Source organism: Protopterus annectens, chromosome 6.part0 (genome assembly GCF_019279795.1).
Source record: "Protopterus annectens isolate FY-2018-M chromosome 6.part0, PAN1.0, whole genome shotgun sequence".
In the NCBI taxonomy this organism is placed as follows: Eukaryota; Metazoa; Chordata; order Ceratodontiformes; family Protopteridae; genus Protopterus; species Protopterus annectens.
Genome location: NC_056737.1, coordinates 667,477,520 through 667,494,785, shown reverse-complemented (window position 1 = coordinate 667,494,785; position 17,266 = coordinate 667,477,520). Strand labels below are relative to the sequence as shown.

The 17,266-nt window shown below is 37.5% G+C and overlaps 1 protein-coding gene across 1 annotated transcript in view; it reads right to left on the bottom strand.

Moving 5' to 3' along the window:
- Positions 1-17,266, bottom strand: part of ADSS1 (adenylosuccinate synthase 1) — a 512,348-nt gene that overhangs the window by 47,549 nt on the left and 447,533 nt on the right. Inside the window, exon 12 of the mRNA XM_044074349.1 lies at positions 15,667-15,816. Within this exon, the coding sequence (XP_043930284.1) occupies positions 15,667-15,816 (150 nt within the window). The remainder of the gene's footprint in view (positions 1-15,666; positions 15,817-17,266) is intronic.

The window sequence follows — 17,266 nt, the reverse complement described above, 5'->3', positions numbered from 1 at the left end:
TTTTATTACGTACAGTTAAAATCATAAGAAGCAGAGTCATCTGGTAGAATCTGCACTAGTATGGGTTATTTTTAAAAGATGTGTTGAAAAAATGCATTTCGCATTTTCTAATACATAACCATGAAAATGAGCTGTCTGTGAGTATTATGGAAGTGAGAAAACAAGATACAGTAAAGCCTGAAAATGTCTCAGAAGTATAAAATGTATGTCAGCCTGTCAAAATGCAATGCTGAGAATTAAATATAATTCTGAAATTGAACTATGTACAAGTGCAGAGTATAACATGTTATTAGGTGATGCTTTCAAAGCACAAGAGCACAACGGTGTTTAACAATGGCCTGTGTGCATATCGTTAACACATTCTAGACACAAGTGGCACCACTGGGTCCACAATTCTTAACATGTCAATTAAAATATGAAAGCCAATACTCTACTCTAAATTATAGTACTTAAAGAAATATGTTTTCCTAACATCTGGGTCATTATACATATGAGAAGTTACTAATGGCAACATTAATTTACACTGTAAATAAAAAAAAGGGTACATGTAGAGCATCAATCAAATAGCCGCAGAGACATTTTGGATACTGCAGACTGCTATATCAGTCATGTCCTGCAGGACTGTGCTGATTTGTTTAATGGCTTTTAAAGATTGCCAGGTAAGCACCTCATACAAATAAAATTTGTTGTTGTACTGCAAATACATACTGCAAGAAAAATACAAATGTATTTCAATTGCTCGACAAATGACATTGTCGAAACCCACATAGTTGAAAGAAAATTATCGACACTGCAGTTGGTCAATCAATGGAACAACACAAAAACAATGATTTTTATAGGGGGGCAGGCCCCCCTGGACCCCCCCCCTGGTAATTATATATATACAAGCTCTAAGATGTATTACTGCTTGTCAGTAGTCTTATTAAATTGATGACAGTATTCTACTGAATTGCTGCTTTATATCAGCTGTCTTTTAGTGTTGTGATTGTGAGCTACTGTTTTAAAGCAATTTACTGATTAACTACATTTCGTTGCTACCTACTGCATTTCATTACTGTTAAACTGTATTTTTTCATACTGTGAGTTTCATTCATTTGTCTGTAAGTGGTTAATCTGTGCTTCTTTGTAAGTTTTTTACTGTGTTCTTAACCTTAAATTTAGTAGCATAGCCTAGATACAGGTTTGCTGCATCCACAGCTTCAGCTGCATGATTTCTAACCCTTTGTGAGGTATTCCAGTTACAAATTTTCCCTTAGTTGCACTTGTGTGATCACGTAGTAGTACTACTCTTAGACCTTCTACCCTTTACCCTCTTAGCTCTCTCTGGCCTCTCTTCCTCAGTTTCTGACAAATATGGACGGACAATTTCCTACATTCTCTCCTGCCAGTCAGGTTGATATGGGCATCCTGAGACAGTATAGCAACTGCCTCATACACGGATAACACTCTACTACTACCACATAGGAACACAATTTGTGAGAGATGCAATTACACCAAGCACCTAGTGTCATGGGTTTCTCCCCCACAAGCCAGTATATCTGGCACTGAGATGGTTGTCAACACCAACACCACACCTCAGACACCACCCACACCTACACAACACACCCCCACATATGCGGAGGTCCTCAACAAAAACATACCCAAACAAAAGATACCGATGCAAAAACACACGCAAACTCCACTGCCCACCACACCACATACAGTCCACATACCTGTGCCTCACAGCCATTAAGGCCTAAAAATAAACCCAACATATTAGTCATAGGAGACACCATTGTGAGACACACAGATGTGCCCCTCACCAGGCTAGATAAAGAAAAAGTCACAGTTAGTTGTTTGCCGGGTGCCAGAATCCACCATATTACTCATGCACTCAAGTCTCTCAACGGGTACTGTTATGACTCTGTCATAGTCCATGTTGGTGTGAATGACTTGAGATGTACCTCCCTGGACTATATGAAGAGAGACATGATGGAGCTCATTGAATATGTGCCCAGGCAGGTATGTTCCTAGCTTTAGGCAGCATTCTGCAGTCACCTAGAATGATGCCTCAATACAAACAGAAAATGATTTGACTTTAACAATTGGCTTAGTTTCTGGTGTCATTTTAAGGGAATCCAGTACCTGACAGCCTGGGATGACATGACTGACAAACAACGATGCAATATAAATTAAAGGTCATGCTGCTAAACACTAGGAGTCTAAACATGAAACTGCACTCATTGCAAGCATTCTTAACTTGGAAGATACTGACATTTGTGCAGTCACAGAAACCTGGTTGAAAGCTGTGGAGAGCACCCCAGCCATACCAGGTTACTCATCTTATCATACATTCTGACCCCAAGCCATGGGCAGCAAAGCAAAAGGAGGTGGAGTTGCAATTTATGTAAAAGACATACACACCTCCAGGCTGGTCATACAGTATGATACACAGGAAACACTCCAGGTGCAGTTAAGAAATGACAAGACCCCTATTCAAATCATAGCTAGGTATAGGCCTCCAACTTTGACTCAAGATGCCCACTCCACCTATCTAGACCTCTTTGAATCTATCATGATTCAACCCTTTACACTCATCCTGGGCGACTTTTAACTATCCACCCATGGACTGGAAGAAATACTCATGCCAAAACACAAATGCACAGAGATTCCTTGATTTCATCAATGCAAATGCCTTGGACCAGTTAGTCAACACTCCCACAAGAGGTGAAAATATCTTGGACTAGGTATTAACCAACATGAGTAACCACTGCAGCATCCCTACAGTGTCATCATCCCTGGTAAGATCCGACCACAAAGCGGTCACTTTCAAAGTCAAGACATAAGAATTCAATAAAAATAGAATAGTTCAAGATCAGTTTATGCAAGTATCTAAATAAATGCTAGGGAAGATACAATGTGATTCAAAATGAATCATTTAGTTCAAGATAATGTATGGCTCATTAGTTATGTTAAAATGTCACATTTCGGTAGATAATTTGTCATAATTTTGTTATTTCAGTTGAAAATACTTCATGCTGTTCATTTTACAACTTATAGTTTATTGTTTTATGCATACTGCATACATTACTACTTATCAGTGTTAATGGTGAAGCCATCTTCAAGTTGATTAGTGATGAGAAAAGCTAAGAGTTTAATTACTCAAACATCATCATCAACCCCTTTATCCCAGATTTATACATGGGGTTGGGGTGTTGTGTCAGCTGTCACCCTCTCCTCCTGTTCAGTGCCACTCTCCTACCTTCTTCAACATTCATGCTTGACAGCTGCAGGATTTTTCTCACACATTCCATCTAACTCTTTGCTAGATGTCATTGCTTTCTCTTCCCTTCTTCCTGTCTGTCCCAAATCTTCACCAGATTGCCTTTCTTTACTTGATGTTTCTGAATTACCGTAATCTGTTCTCTTTGACCTTTTCTGCAATTAAAGCTACTTTGGCTTTTGCTCTTATGTCTTCATTTCTTCGCCTGTCCCATGTGCATCCTACCACCCATCTCAGACACTTCATCTCCATCACCTCTAGCTTTCTCAACTGCTCTGCCTTCATTACCCAGGCTTCTTTTCAAGTATCTGTCTCACTGCAAACATTGGGTCAGGTGTGCTACATCGTGAGCTGAACCTGAACTGCTCATCTCCCATCTCCCTTTCTAGTACACTATGTATTCATTTATCAATCACCTTTTCCAGAACTTTCAAGCAATGTGATAGGAACTTGATACCTCTGTACTGCCCACAGTTGTGGATGTCCTCTCTGTTCTTGTACCCTGGCACTAGTATGCTCATTCTCCAATCTTCCTCTTCACAGTGCTATGAGTGCACTCCCAAGCCATTTTTCCACTATCTCACCCAGCATCTTTATCATATCTGCTGTGATCTCATCTGAGCCTGCTGCTTTCCCTGACTTCATTTTCCTTAGTGCTATTGTTACTCATTCCATCTCCCTTTGATGTCCTGTGGACTGGTGAACAGGTTGTTTCTAGCATCCCTTATGAAGGGTGTCTGACTATGTTCTTTATCCTCCTGTCTTTGCCTAGAAACCTGATACAGTTTATTTGTGCCATCTACTGAGTCGCTTTCCAGAAGATGGTAAAGTGCCTCTGATACCTTGTTCTTTGCTACTCCAACTCCTTTCTTAGCCTAGCCAACCCATGATCCCTCCTAGCCTGGTCCATCTTTTCTCTTTCCCACTTTTTTCCTCACTCCTTTATTTTGATGACTTCCTGGATTTCTGCCTTCCACCACCAGCTTTCCTTATGTACCATATTTCCATATGTGGCTTGGTCGCATATTTGTTTTATGGTTCTCACACATGCTGTTTTAAGGCAATGCTATTCTTCTTCATCTTCACCTAATTCCCCTTCTTCTCAAAATGCTAGAGCCCTGAGTAATTCCTCGAACCATTGTGCTTTCTCACCAGTCAACTTCCAGGACTTCAATCTGTTCTCTCGACCTTAGAACCTTCTCTCACCTTTGTGGCAATCACTGGTTTATGCTGTGGGATGACTTTACAATTACTGATTCTACCCCACTGTCCTTTCCTTACTAGGAGAATGTCTACCTGAGTTGCACGTTGGCCAGCCTTGTATGTGATCTTGTGACTGTCTCTCTTTCCAAACCATGTGTTGGCTACCATCAAGCCATTTGCCAGACAGAAGTCTAGAATGGCCTCTCCTTCTTTATTCCTGTTCTTCTACCCATGTGGACCCAGGCAGACCTCATATGTTTTGTCTGTTCTGATATGTGCATTCCGGTCACCTGTTAATAACAATTCATGTTGTCCAGGTTTATCTAGCAGGTCCTGCAACTGCTGTCTGAATGCACTCTTTTCCTATCACAACCTTGCTGTGGGGAGTAGAGTGAGATTATGAATACTGCCCCATCATTACACTGGAGTCTGATTGCCATGAGTGTGTCACTAATTCTGATGACATTCCTCACTGTCTTGTGAAGCCTCTTCTCGCTACAACTCCTACACCATTTCTAGCCTGATTTCCTCCTCAGTAATAGACTCTGAATCCCAAGTCAAGTGACTTTGCTGCAGTGTCCTTCCATCTTGTCTCCTGGATACATAGGATGTCTAGCCTCCTCCTTATCATCATGTCATCCACTTCCCAGTTGCATTCTGTTAGTGACCCTACATTGAATGTAACAATTCTTAGTTCACTTTTGGCAGGTTGATTGGTTTTACATTCAGTTTTCGCTCAATAGAGCAATTCCAGGTAACCCAAGCTGGGCAAATGGATACCAGCCAGCAGCTTATTGACCCAGGGTTGCTTGGCTTTATGCTGGGCACACACTGGCCATTAGACACATAAATCCCTCCCACTGTTAGCATGAAGGTCCCTGGCATAAGTCAGAGTAGGTCAGGTCCTCAACCCACTTATCACTGGCAAATACCCATGCCCATTTGGCAATATTAGTCAACAAGACCTAAAGGAGCATTTTTACAATGTCAAGTGGCTAGCTACTACAGCAGATGCCCAAAGAGGTTGGTATATACAACTCTTCCTCCTATAGGGCACCATCTAGAGTATGTGCTGCTGCCACAGCTCCATTCTTGGGTGAGTCTGAATTGGAAACACTCCACTGCATGTTTTTCAGAGGTGGGAGGAGCCCCACAGAGAGAACATGCAAACTCCAAACAGGCAATGGCAGGAATGAGGTCAGGACTGAACCTTGTACCTTATACATGGGAAGCAAAGACCTTAAGTATTATGCCAACTGGTTTTAGATATGGAACACAGATTACCATGTAGACTTAGGATATTTTTATTTACAATACTGATGGATATGCAAAGAAAGAGAGATGAAATTGAAGATTATTCTAGTGAAACAATATTATACAATGGAAATATAAACCACATTTTCCATTGGAGGAATAATGGCTTGCATATACATGAATGTGTTATGTTATGTTATAGATACTCCGAAATAAACTGAATTTAAGGGACCGAATATTCACCAATAACCAGATCAAAGAAAGGACCCTGGAAGGATGGGAAACAGCAGTCCACAGTTTTGATGCCAAAAGTGTAATGTTAATAACACCAACACATAAACACCTCCACAAATAACACTGCATTTTCGTCCCTAGTGTACAGACATCATCAGATCCGGACAATTTACATTAACATCACTTTTATACCCCTCCCATTATTCAATTAAGACAGTGAAATTACTTTATAATGTTCAGTTAAATAAAAGTCATATTAAAATACTGGTAAAAAAAAAAAAAATGCTAAAAAACATTTTTAAAAGCATTCTGAAAAATACATCCTAAATGTGCATCTACAAACACATATAATTCTCTGATTAAAAAAAATTTAAATAATTATAAAAATCATTATAAAAATGTTAATACATAGAACCTAAAATTAATTATTAAAATACATGATTTGTGAATGTACTTTGCAAGTTGGTGAAATGCTGTCAGAGGGCTCCCTCTTGTGACCTTAACATGAAAATGCAACCATTTTCTAACCTTAACAAATAATGTTATGTTATGCTATTATTGTAGTCAATATGAGAATGAAAGGTACTGGTATTTATTTTGCATTAGTATGTATTTTTTATTAAAAGCACTTTTTTAAAATTTATTTGTATGTGGTCTTTTCTTTCACTCTTTTACATTATATGTTATTTTCCCTCACCTTCACCTTTCCATTTCCTCTTTTCGGTTCATGGGTTAATAATGATTATACAGATTGGATACCTTGTGATAAGAGAAATTGACATATGAGTAGTACATCTCTCATCTCTCTCTATCTATCTATATGCCCGAGCATTTGTTGAATTGACATTCTTGTCAACAGTTGGCAGATTTAAGACTAAAAACATATTTTTCTGTTAGCTCTGTAAATGTCTTTGCATTCCCACTGGTATTATTTTCCATACAAAATACTCTGTTACCTCAAACTAACATTGACACGGTTATGTTAAAACAATACTTTGACATACTTCTGGACATGCTTTGAGGCTACTCCTTAGAACATGCAAACCTAACAGTGTTTTTGCAGAGGGGGTAAGCCCCCCTGCAGCCCCACAACGTCTGCTAATTCTCTCTCTCTCTCTCTCTCTCTCTCTGTATATATATATATATATATATATATATATATAAAATATGTGTATATATATATATATATATATATATATATATATAATATGTATATATATATATATATAAATATATATATATATATAATATATATATATATATATATATATATATATAGCAATACAGATATAGATATCTCTATCTCTCATACACATATAAACTCCACATCACACAATCCTTGGGGAAACAGCATATTCCCCAACTCCTGTGATTATCCATTTTCACACAACTGTTGACCATGTACATAGTCGACCAAAGTTTGCCCACAATACAGAGGCTGATTTTACCTGAAATCATCCTGTACTAGGGAAACCAAAAAAAAAAAAACCAAAAACAAAAAAACCCCCCCACAAAAATCAATCCTTTTTTACATTTTTGCAGGGGGGCTTGTACCCCCCACACCTTCTGTAAATTAAATATACCGACTCTGAGATCGCAGTACACTGAGGAGAATGGTAAATTTACCAATCTCACTGTACCGTGATCTCCATTCAAAAGCTTGAAGTTTTCAGAAATTCAATCATATCGTCTCGCCAATATAAATTTAAAGTTTCTGAAAACTCGATCAACTGATACTGATCCAATGTGTGTATATATCAAATAAATATATAGATATACATACATATATATATATATATATATATATATATATATATATATATATATATATATATATATATATTTACATACACATACATATGGAAAGTATTATTTCATAACAAAAATAGTTCTAAATATAGCAGAAAGTATTTCACAATAAAAATAGTTTTCAGAACATCTGAGCTTAAGTGGGAATTCAAACTTACAAAAGTCCAGTCCCTGCTATCTAGTCACATGGGAAGAACTATACAAACAGCAAATGATCTTGTGAGAAAACACAGTAATAGAAGCCATGAGGGATTTCGTCCTGCAGTTCCGTAGTACAATAAACTCTGTTGCAGGAACTTGGTTTCTTAGCAGCACAAATTTTAATGGACAGAAAGTTGAAAAACAAATCACTTTCTTCAGCTACATTAATTGTACCTAAAATTAGTGCACAGTAAATGAACTGTTGTAAAAAGAATACCAGAAACAGAAATACTTCTATCGCTGAAACTGTAGAAGGCTACCAAGCTTGCAGGCTGGTGACAGAATAAGGATATAAGACCATGGGAAGGTAACTATTTGAAATATTGTGACCCATTTCAGCGAGAGTCTTCATATGGAAACTGAATGGCTGAAAAAACAGACTTAGATATAGTAAGTCTGCTATGGCAGTTTCTCAGAATATTCCCTTTTCTCCAAGGTAAGGCAAGCTTAGGTAATTACCACGTTGATAACACACTCCTAAGAGTTGACCCAGTAGTCAGGGATCTGGGTATGCACGTAAACAGTAGTCTTACCTTCGACCACCATGTGGACACAGAGGCGGGAAATCCTTTTATGTTGGACAAATTATAAGTAAGGGCATGGCATCTAGATACAAAGAGGTCATTATCGCACTATACTCTGCCCTTATCAGAGAAGTCATAAAGTACAATGCTCCCTTTGGTATGTACCTAACCAGGCATTTGCAGCAACTGCAGCAACCTCAAAGGTTCCATACAAAAAGAATACAAGACATAACAAATCTGCCTTATGCAGAGTGCCTTAAAGCCCTTTTGCTCTACTCAGTCTCCTATACATTGCAGAGAGGTGATCTCTGCCTGGCTTACAAGGCATCTGCAAACCCCACACTTATGAATCTCCTACATATTGTAAGTCAGAGAGTACTAGAAATACAAGGTCTAGGGACCTGAATTTTGTCTGCAACTTAAACAGAACATGCTGGAGAGACAGTTGTGTGTCCCAGAGACTACCCCTCCTATGGAACAGGCTTCCCATCCATGTGAAGCTGTGTTCTTCTATTACCCAGTTTAAGCACAACCTAGACAAGTGATGGAGGATAGGAAATTTACAATGGGCCTGGCACCTATGTCCCTTATGAACAGAAATAGCTTATAAATGCCTGGCCATCAGTTTCCTATTTGGATACAGGACATCAGTATTCTTTTGGGAAAACTTGACTAGGCTTAGAGAGGCCCCTGGGTCATTAGCCTAATAACAGTCTATGAATGAATATATATATATATATATATATATATATATATATTTATATATGTATATATATATATATATATATATATATATATATATATATATATATATATATATATATATATATATATGGGTCTACTACAGTTGATTGAAAACTCACTTGACTGAAAATAAAATTACTAGGACCACTTCACTGAAAGCTCACTTCACTGAAAACTCATTTCTTTGAAATTCATTTTGTTGAAAGTTATAAATGGCCTTTTCCCCACTGTAGTGTGACCCTGGAGTTAGTATATAAAGTAAGGGGGGGTGTGGGGGGCATAGGCCCCCACATATTGTAAACATTTTAAACTATACACAGTGATACTTACAAGTGCAATAAATAACTGTTTCCAAAAGAGAATATATAACCAAGATATGTGGGGAACTTCACCCCCCACCCCCCACCCCCTTACTTTATATACTAACTCCAGGGTTGCACTACAATGGGGAAAAGGCCATTTATAACTTTCAATGAAATAAGTTTCAGTCAAGTGAGTTTTCAGTGAAGTGAGCTTTCAGTGAAGTGGCCCTAGTAATTTCATTTTCAATCAAGTGAGTTTTCAATCAACCGTAGTAGACCTATATAAATATACATATATATATATATATATATATATATATATATATATATATATATATATATATATATATATATATATATATATATATATATATATATATATATATATATAATGGGTCTATATTAGAACATCGAATTTTCAAAACTTTGGATGTTCTAATATCGACCCCTATTCCCAGGGAAAAAATTTGCTGTTACAACACACATACACACAACACAAGCACACCAAACAAACAGCAATCCACACACACATACAATTAAAATCCTACATCTAACCCTACACTAAACTGTACATACAATACAATCTATCCACTTACATTAACCCAAACCCTAACCCTAAGGTCTGTCGCTATCGCACACTCACCTCACCCGTGCCCTAACCTTAACTCACCTACCCCGCCCTAACCCTCACGTCTACACAATCACACACTTACCTGACCCGCGCCCTACCCCTAACTCACCTAATCCGTGCCCTAACCCTCACTTCCACACAATCGCACACTTACCTGATCCCGACCCATAACTTTCCACCACAGTGCTGAAAATAGCAAAGCCACAGAAACGGCCAACCGAATTCCTTCCCTAAGAAAAAATTTTGTGTTTTGCAACTTTGCTATTTTCAGCGTTCACTGAATAGGGGTCAATATTAGAACATTCAAAGATTTGAAACTTTGATGTTCTAATATAGACTGAAAGCATTTCAAATCGTGCACAGAAAACCAATAACTGGTATACAGATGCATGCTTGTTTGACTTGCTGTTTTCTGCCTGATTATTGTTGATCTCTGTCTGCATTCAATTTTGAATTGAAGTTATTAATTTAAGGTTTGGTTAATTCTATTTTTTTATCTTTTTCTTATATTGCATTTTGTTTTGTTTTAAGTTTTTTGTTGTTTTGGGCTTTTAAGAGGTCTTGGCTAGGGTCATTTAGAAAAGTTAGAAAAGAATTCCTTTACAGACAGTGAATAACATCTAGCTAATTAGTAGGAGGAGCTGAGAAATAGCATTCCTCATTTAACTAGAAATATTTAGAGGCATCTCTATTTAGCTGTAGTGTTTGTTTGACTTGCTGTTCTCTGCCTGACTACTGCTGACCTCTGTATGCATTTGAATTTTCCTACCACCCTGCCTAATGCTGTTGCACTGTTAAACTTGTGGCTTTTGAGTTGCCCGCCCCTATTATACATCTCATTTTGGACACTCCTCCAAGTCCCATCTCATCAGCTTATTCTACTGAGTACTGATAGACCAGCCTCTTAAACTTGAACTATCTTCTATTTCCTCTCTTCCCACTTACTTAAAAAATTGCACTTTATTCAGTTGCTTTTACTGTATCTGTGCTTCTTCCTACGTTCTTGCTTTATTTAGCTTTTTACTGCATGATCTTAAAGTGTTCAGTTTCACTTAATCTGCTGCATTTATTACTGTTTGTTAGTAGCCTGATTAAATTGTAGCTGTTAATCTAAGCCTCTTAGTTTTGATTTAAGCACTTGGACTTCAAACTAGTTATCTTACACAAGGAAGGTTTGTGGTCTATACTCTTGTGGTAGGAGAGGTAGCTTATACCCTTCTACATTGGGAATTGCTGGTTGAAGGCTTATGGTGTCTTTTATTCTAAAGGTGTCTACATATGGTTTAAGTGCCTGGGCTTCAGGCTAGTTATTTTACATTAAAAGATTCGTAGTCTGCACTGTTGTGGAAGGAGAGGAGCCTCTGCCCTTCTGAGCTGGGGATTGCTGGTGAAGGCTTATTGTGGCTGTTATTCTAAGTGTCTTTTTTCTGATTTGAGCACTTGGGCTCCAAACCAGTTATTTTACATTACACAAGTTTGTGGTCTATACTGTTGTGGCAGGAGAGGATAGCATACACCCTTCTGAGCTGACAATTGTTGGTGAATGCCTGTTGTGCCTGTTATTCTAAGTGCCTTTGTTCTGATTTAAGCACTTGGGCTCCATACCAGTTATTTTATATTAGGAAGGTTTGTGTTCTACACTCTTGTGGTAGGAAGGGATAGCCTGTGCCCTTCTGAGCTGGGAATTGCTGGTTGAAGGCTCATTGTGTCTGTTATTCTAAAAGTGTTTTAGTTCAGGTTTAAGCATTTGGGCTCCAAATCAGTTATTTTACATTAAGAAGGTTTGTGGTCTAAGCTCTTGTTGGAGGAGAGGGTAGCCATCACCCTTCTGAGCTGGGAATTGCTGGTGAAGGCTTATTGTGCCTAGTATTCTAAGTATCTTTGCTCTGGTACATCTGCACTCTTGTGCCATTACTGTCTAAATATATACATGCCTTGTACAACTTTAGACCAGCTACTGTACATGAGGGAAATAAAGGTAGAGGAGTCTCACTCTATATTTAGACCAATCTTACATCCAGACAAGTTAAGTGTATAAACCACTAGAACTCATATATGTGCAAATCACCATAAACAGGGTGATGTACCATATCCTTGCAACATATAGGTCTCCTTCATGACAATGAAGAAGAGTTGGATTGACTTGAAAGCTTTGTTGAATAAAGAATAAGATGGTTGGACTTTGGTTTCTTTCACATCATAATGTATGGATTGAGCATTCATATTTAATATTATGGGGTTTGATTTTATTTTTAATTTAAGGTCATATTTCCATATATATGTAAGTTTTGATCTATGTCAAAGTACAGTGAGAGTCAATAACTCACAAATCAAACCATCAAAATTAAAAGGTCCTATTGAACTCAAACATAAGTAAAAATAACTAAATAAGGTTGGTTGATAGCATAATGGTTAAAATATTTACCTCAGGGACTCAAGGTGTAGCATTTGATTCTCACTCCTAGGGAAATTGGCTAGGTCTAAAATGCCCTGCAAGGCAGCTAGCCTAATACTTTCCTATGAACCTATGAGCTAAGCCGAGCTGAATTTTTGCAGCAGTTCCATGCATGCAACACTAACTCCAATTCCACACTAAAGTGGGGAAAAGGACTGAATCCCCTTATCCAGTGTAAACCGATCTCATCCAATGTAAACCACAACAAAGCAAAAGTAAGCACTATCTATAAAGCAGACCATGGACACACACACACACACACACACACACACACACACACACACACACACACACACACACACACACACACACACACACACACACAAACACCATTCATCCTTGCACAAAACCCTGATGAGCCTATCTTGTAAACACCATCACCACACTTGAACATAGACATCGCTTACAACAGAACAAATCACTCATTTCCACACACAGTTACTACATACACATGTATGACACCCCACCACTGGACCAGTAATCAAGGAGCCTCAATCTTCACCACTGGCAACAGTGGGGGAACATTCACTGGTAGGATGACAAGTACACACACAGTATTTCCAGATGTAGCTCTCTGCATCAAGTGCAGTTTGCCTTAAGAGCACACAGAAACCATGGTCAGTCTGGGGCTAGTTTCTCCCTCTCACTCTTCCTCCAGATCCCCAAAAAGACTATCCACTGGCACAGTTATAAAGCTGAGATCTCAGCTGAGCGACCAAGACAAGACCTACCAGCACCCTCTCTGTCCAACCAGTGCTTTGTGTCCCTGCCCAAGTAGCTGATACACTCTTTGAGGTTTGATTTACACAAACACACAGACACACACACACACACACAGACACACACACACACACACACACACACACACACACACACACACACACACACAGACACACACAAACCTGGGGGAGGCTGGCACAAGTTTACTAGCTATGCTCCCTTCTGCCAAAACGATAAGGTAGTTACTGCTGCCACCAGCCATCTCCTTATCAGCTAGTTTAAGGCCCTTAACAAAGGGTGTCCAGTCTTACTGTATAATATTAATATTAATACAAATGGTAATTGGGCCATGAGCAAGGCTATCAGGAGTAGCGCACACAGTGTCACCAAATAAATATGCAAATACTCTCAAAACTTAAATATCTTTACACAGATCAGCCACATATATGTAATAATAAATAATAAAAGATCAAGACAATACTAAATATATATCTGCAGTGACTGTTCAAAACCACAGGAAATATTTAAAACAACATTGCAGGACAGTCTCAGATAAATAAAGGAAAATATCTAAACTAAGTTTCACTATATTCTTGACTATTTCTAAGAGAGTTACTATACCCTAGAAACTTACTTCATTAGAGCAAGGCAGATGTGTGGTGAATGGTTCTTGTCAGGTCCAAGACAGAATACAGAATGCTCTGTCTCACTAAGAGGCTTCTCAAATTAATATCTCAAATACTACTGCTGGGATAGCTTGAAGAATGATGTCATTTCTTGTCATCTGATTCTTTCCCAGATGAAACCCCCACTGCTGGAAACTAACAGTATTTAGCAACTACCTGTAAAAATACATAGACCTCAGATCTTTGGCAGATGCTGGAGGTCATAAAAGAATTACATTCCTTCATGCTTTCTGAGGTAGTAATTAGTTCACGCTGAAGACAATACAGAACGTTTTTCAGCACAGACTCTGTCTCTAGCTGCTTTAAAAACTGAAAGATACCATCTTTTATGGCCTAGCCATATAGTAATTTAATTTCAGCTATTTTTCTAAAGTTAACCTCCTGTATTTCAGTTTCCACTGTTAAAATATATACATTTAAACAGTTACAATAGTGCATGTACATTTCTGTTTTATTCCAGTAGGGTACACTGTGGTTACATTTCAAACAGCACTTTGCAAAAACCTTTTCAACACATACTGCTGTACCATCAGTTTGATATACACATGGCATACAGTTCTAATACATTTATAACACAAACATCTTATATAAATCATGTTGATATTCACACATGACATATAATTATTTACAAAATATCGGATAGCTGTGCTGGCAGAATCCTCCTTTGACACAACATTTGTACCACTATCATATACACACAGTACAATATATTGTAACACATTTATTTTACCTAGGACTATATTTACTTATGACACCAAATCAAGGCACAATACATTAAATGTCAATAATCTCAGACTTTTCTCACCTATCAGATGCATTATGTGAGAAAGCACTATTATTACTAATTATTAGACCTTAGCTCTCTGATGCTGCTTCCAGTACTAAAGAAGACATCATAGTTAAATTTTCATGCATAAATGAATGGATAATAGCGAGCATCACAAGAAGTGGATGTTTAGTACCCTATCAAACTACATGGGGATCATTTATGAGGGGATATGGGAGGATTCAGAAAGGCTTACAGTAATATGGAAGCCTTATGTCAGAAGGTTTGTGTCTCATGATAACCCTTTCTGATTCAGAGACTGGTCTCTTGCTGAGGTTTTCCCCTCATGTGGGCCTCAGCACAGGGAACAGCCTGACTGGGGAAGTAGATAATACAGTTGTCCAAAAGTGTTTTTTGACAGAAGACTCTGACTCTAAATTCTGTGATTTTGTTTTCTGGTTTACATCTAATCAATTCAGTAGAATATTTTCCTATTTAAATTTCTGTCAAAAGTTAATATTTTCATTCAGAATTAAATAAATACATAAATAATACATTTCAGTTGAGTAGCCTATCTTGGCAGCCATTTTAAGGCTACTGCTGTTATATCTTTTTATGCTATCAATTTGACAATATAATAGTGTCCTTTGTATTGCAATCAGATTCTGTATAGCTTTCTTGTTGTACTGAACTTCTGGGGACATATTCGGGACTTTAAATCTCCTGAGTATTGACTGAATACAAACAATGAAATCTAAAGAAGTGTTCAGTAGTAGATAAACTTTTCTGGGGCAAACTGATAGGCCAAGAATCTTGGGGAGTTCAAAAAACATATAGCAAGCACATACATCACACCAACTAATATTTTCACTTACTTGGAACTCCCACTTGTGTTTCAATAAAACGTATATAGTTCTGTGCTTTTAGGGGAAGGTCATCCCATTTTCTGGCACGAGTAGTGTCAGTTTTCCAACCTGGAAATGTTTCATACTCCACTTCTACTCTATTCAGAATTTCTTGGTTAGCTGAAAGGAAGAAGAAACATGACTGATTAATGACAATATTTAAGTTACTGCTTTGTTTTATGCCACAGAAACACAAATATAATTATTCCAAGCGTGGATGACTGCAGAAGTACTTTGTTATTTGTGTTTATAGCCTAGATTTTGTATCAAAAGTGATAATTGTAAAAAATAAAACTAAGTTTTGCCAGTGTTAACACAGCATACATAACCCAAAAATGCCACTAAATTCAAATATTAGCATGTCTACTGCTAATATGACTTAATACTTATATTATTATGCATATGCAGTGTTGGCTAAAAACATGATACTGTTTTGTACCTCATACATTATAAACATATCAGCATACCAATTATAAGGCAGAAATAATCTAAAAGAACATCAAGTAGGTTAATATGTATGGCTTCTCACAAGACATACAAGTCATTATGTTGCAGGTCCCAACACTTGGAAAATTAAATTGTAGTTCGTACAAAAAACTCCAAATTTCAAACCTTGCTGTTATACTTTTAATAAATTGTTGCACAAAGAGCTTTGTTTCTTAACATATAGTGATGTGGCAGAATTTGTGCCTCTACACCCTTGCTACTTATATATGGTAATACTGACGTTATTGTACCTTGGATGAGATACAACAGTCTTGGAATTAGTGAATATTATCTGTATTAATTCTTGAATTCTTACTGCTTTTGTCCTCACACTTTTCAAAGGGCATTAATATGTACAGTTAGTACACTGCTTCTACTGGTAAACTTCTCCACCTATCCCAAACCTCAAGTCCTTCTGTTTTATTAATACATGTTGCCCACCTTTAAAAAGTATTCTGTTTCAATTTCCATACCACTACTCTCTCTGTGAAAAACAAATACTCCTGATGTTTGATTTTACTACAATTTCTGCTAACAATATTGTTTTCTTCCTTCTATGTACCTTCTACTCATTTTAGAGCTTCTTTTCTTTCCTCAAAATTTTAAGGATTCACATTTCCTCCATTAATTATCCCTTTAAACTGTAGCGATTGCTTCTAACACGTCTACATTTGTAGGAAGCAACTACTACAGTCTACACATAAAGCATTAAAGTGTTTCAGTTCTACAAAACAACCAATCAACCAACCAAAATAAAAAACCTCTTCCTTCATTTTTAACTGTAGCAACTGCTTGTTACATTTGTAGCAAGTAGTTGTTACGGTCACATACAGAGCACTAAAGCATTTCATTACTGAAGTCCTAGAATGGGATTTAATGAAAAAAGAAAAGAACTGTTTGCTTTTTAAACTGTAACACACTACTTGCTATATTTGTAGCAAGCAGTTATTACAGTTATACCACACAATGATTGCTAAAGTGCTTCAGTTCAGACTGGTAATGCAAACACCTTCATTCATTTATTGAATGCCGGTAATGTACATGCATGGAAAACCCAGCTGCATCTGCTGATTGTGACCCCCAA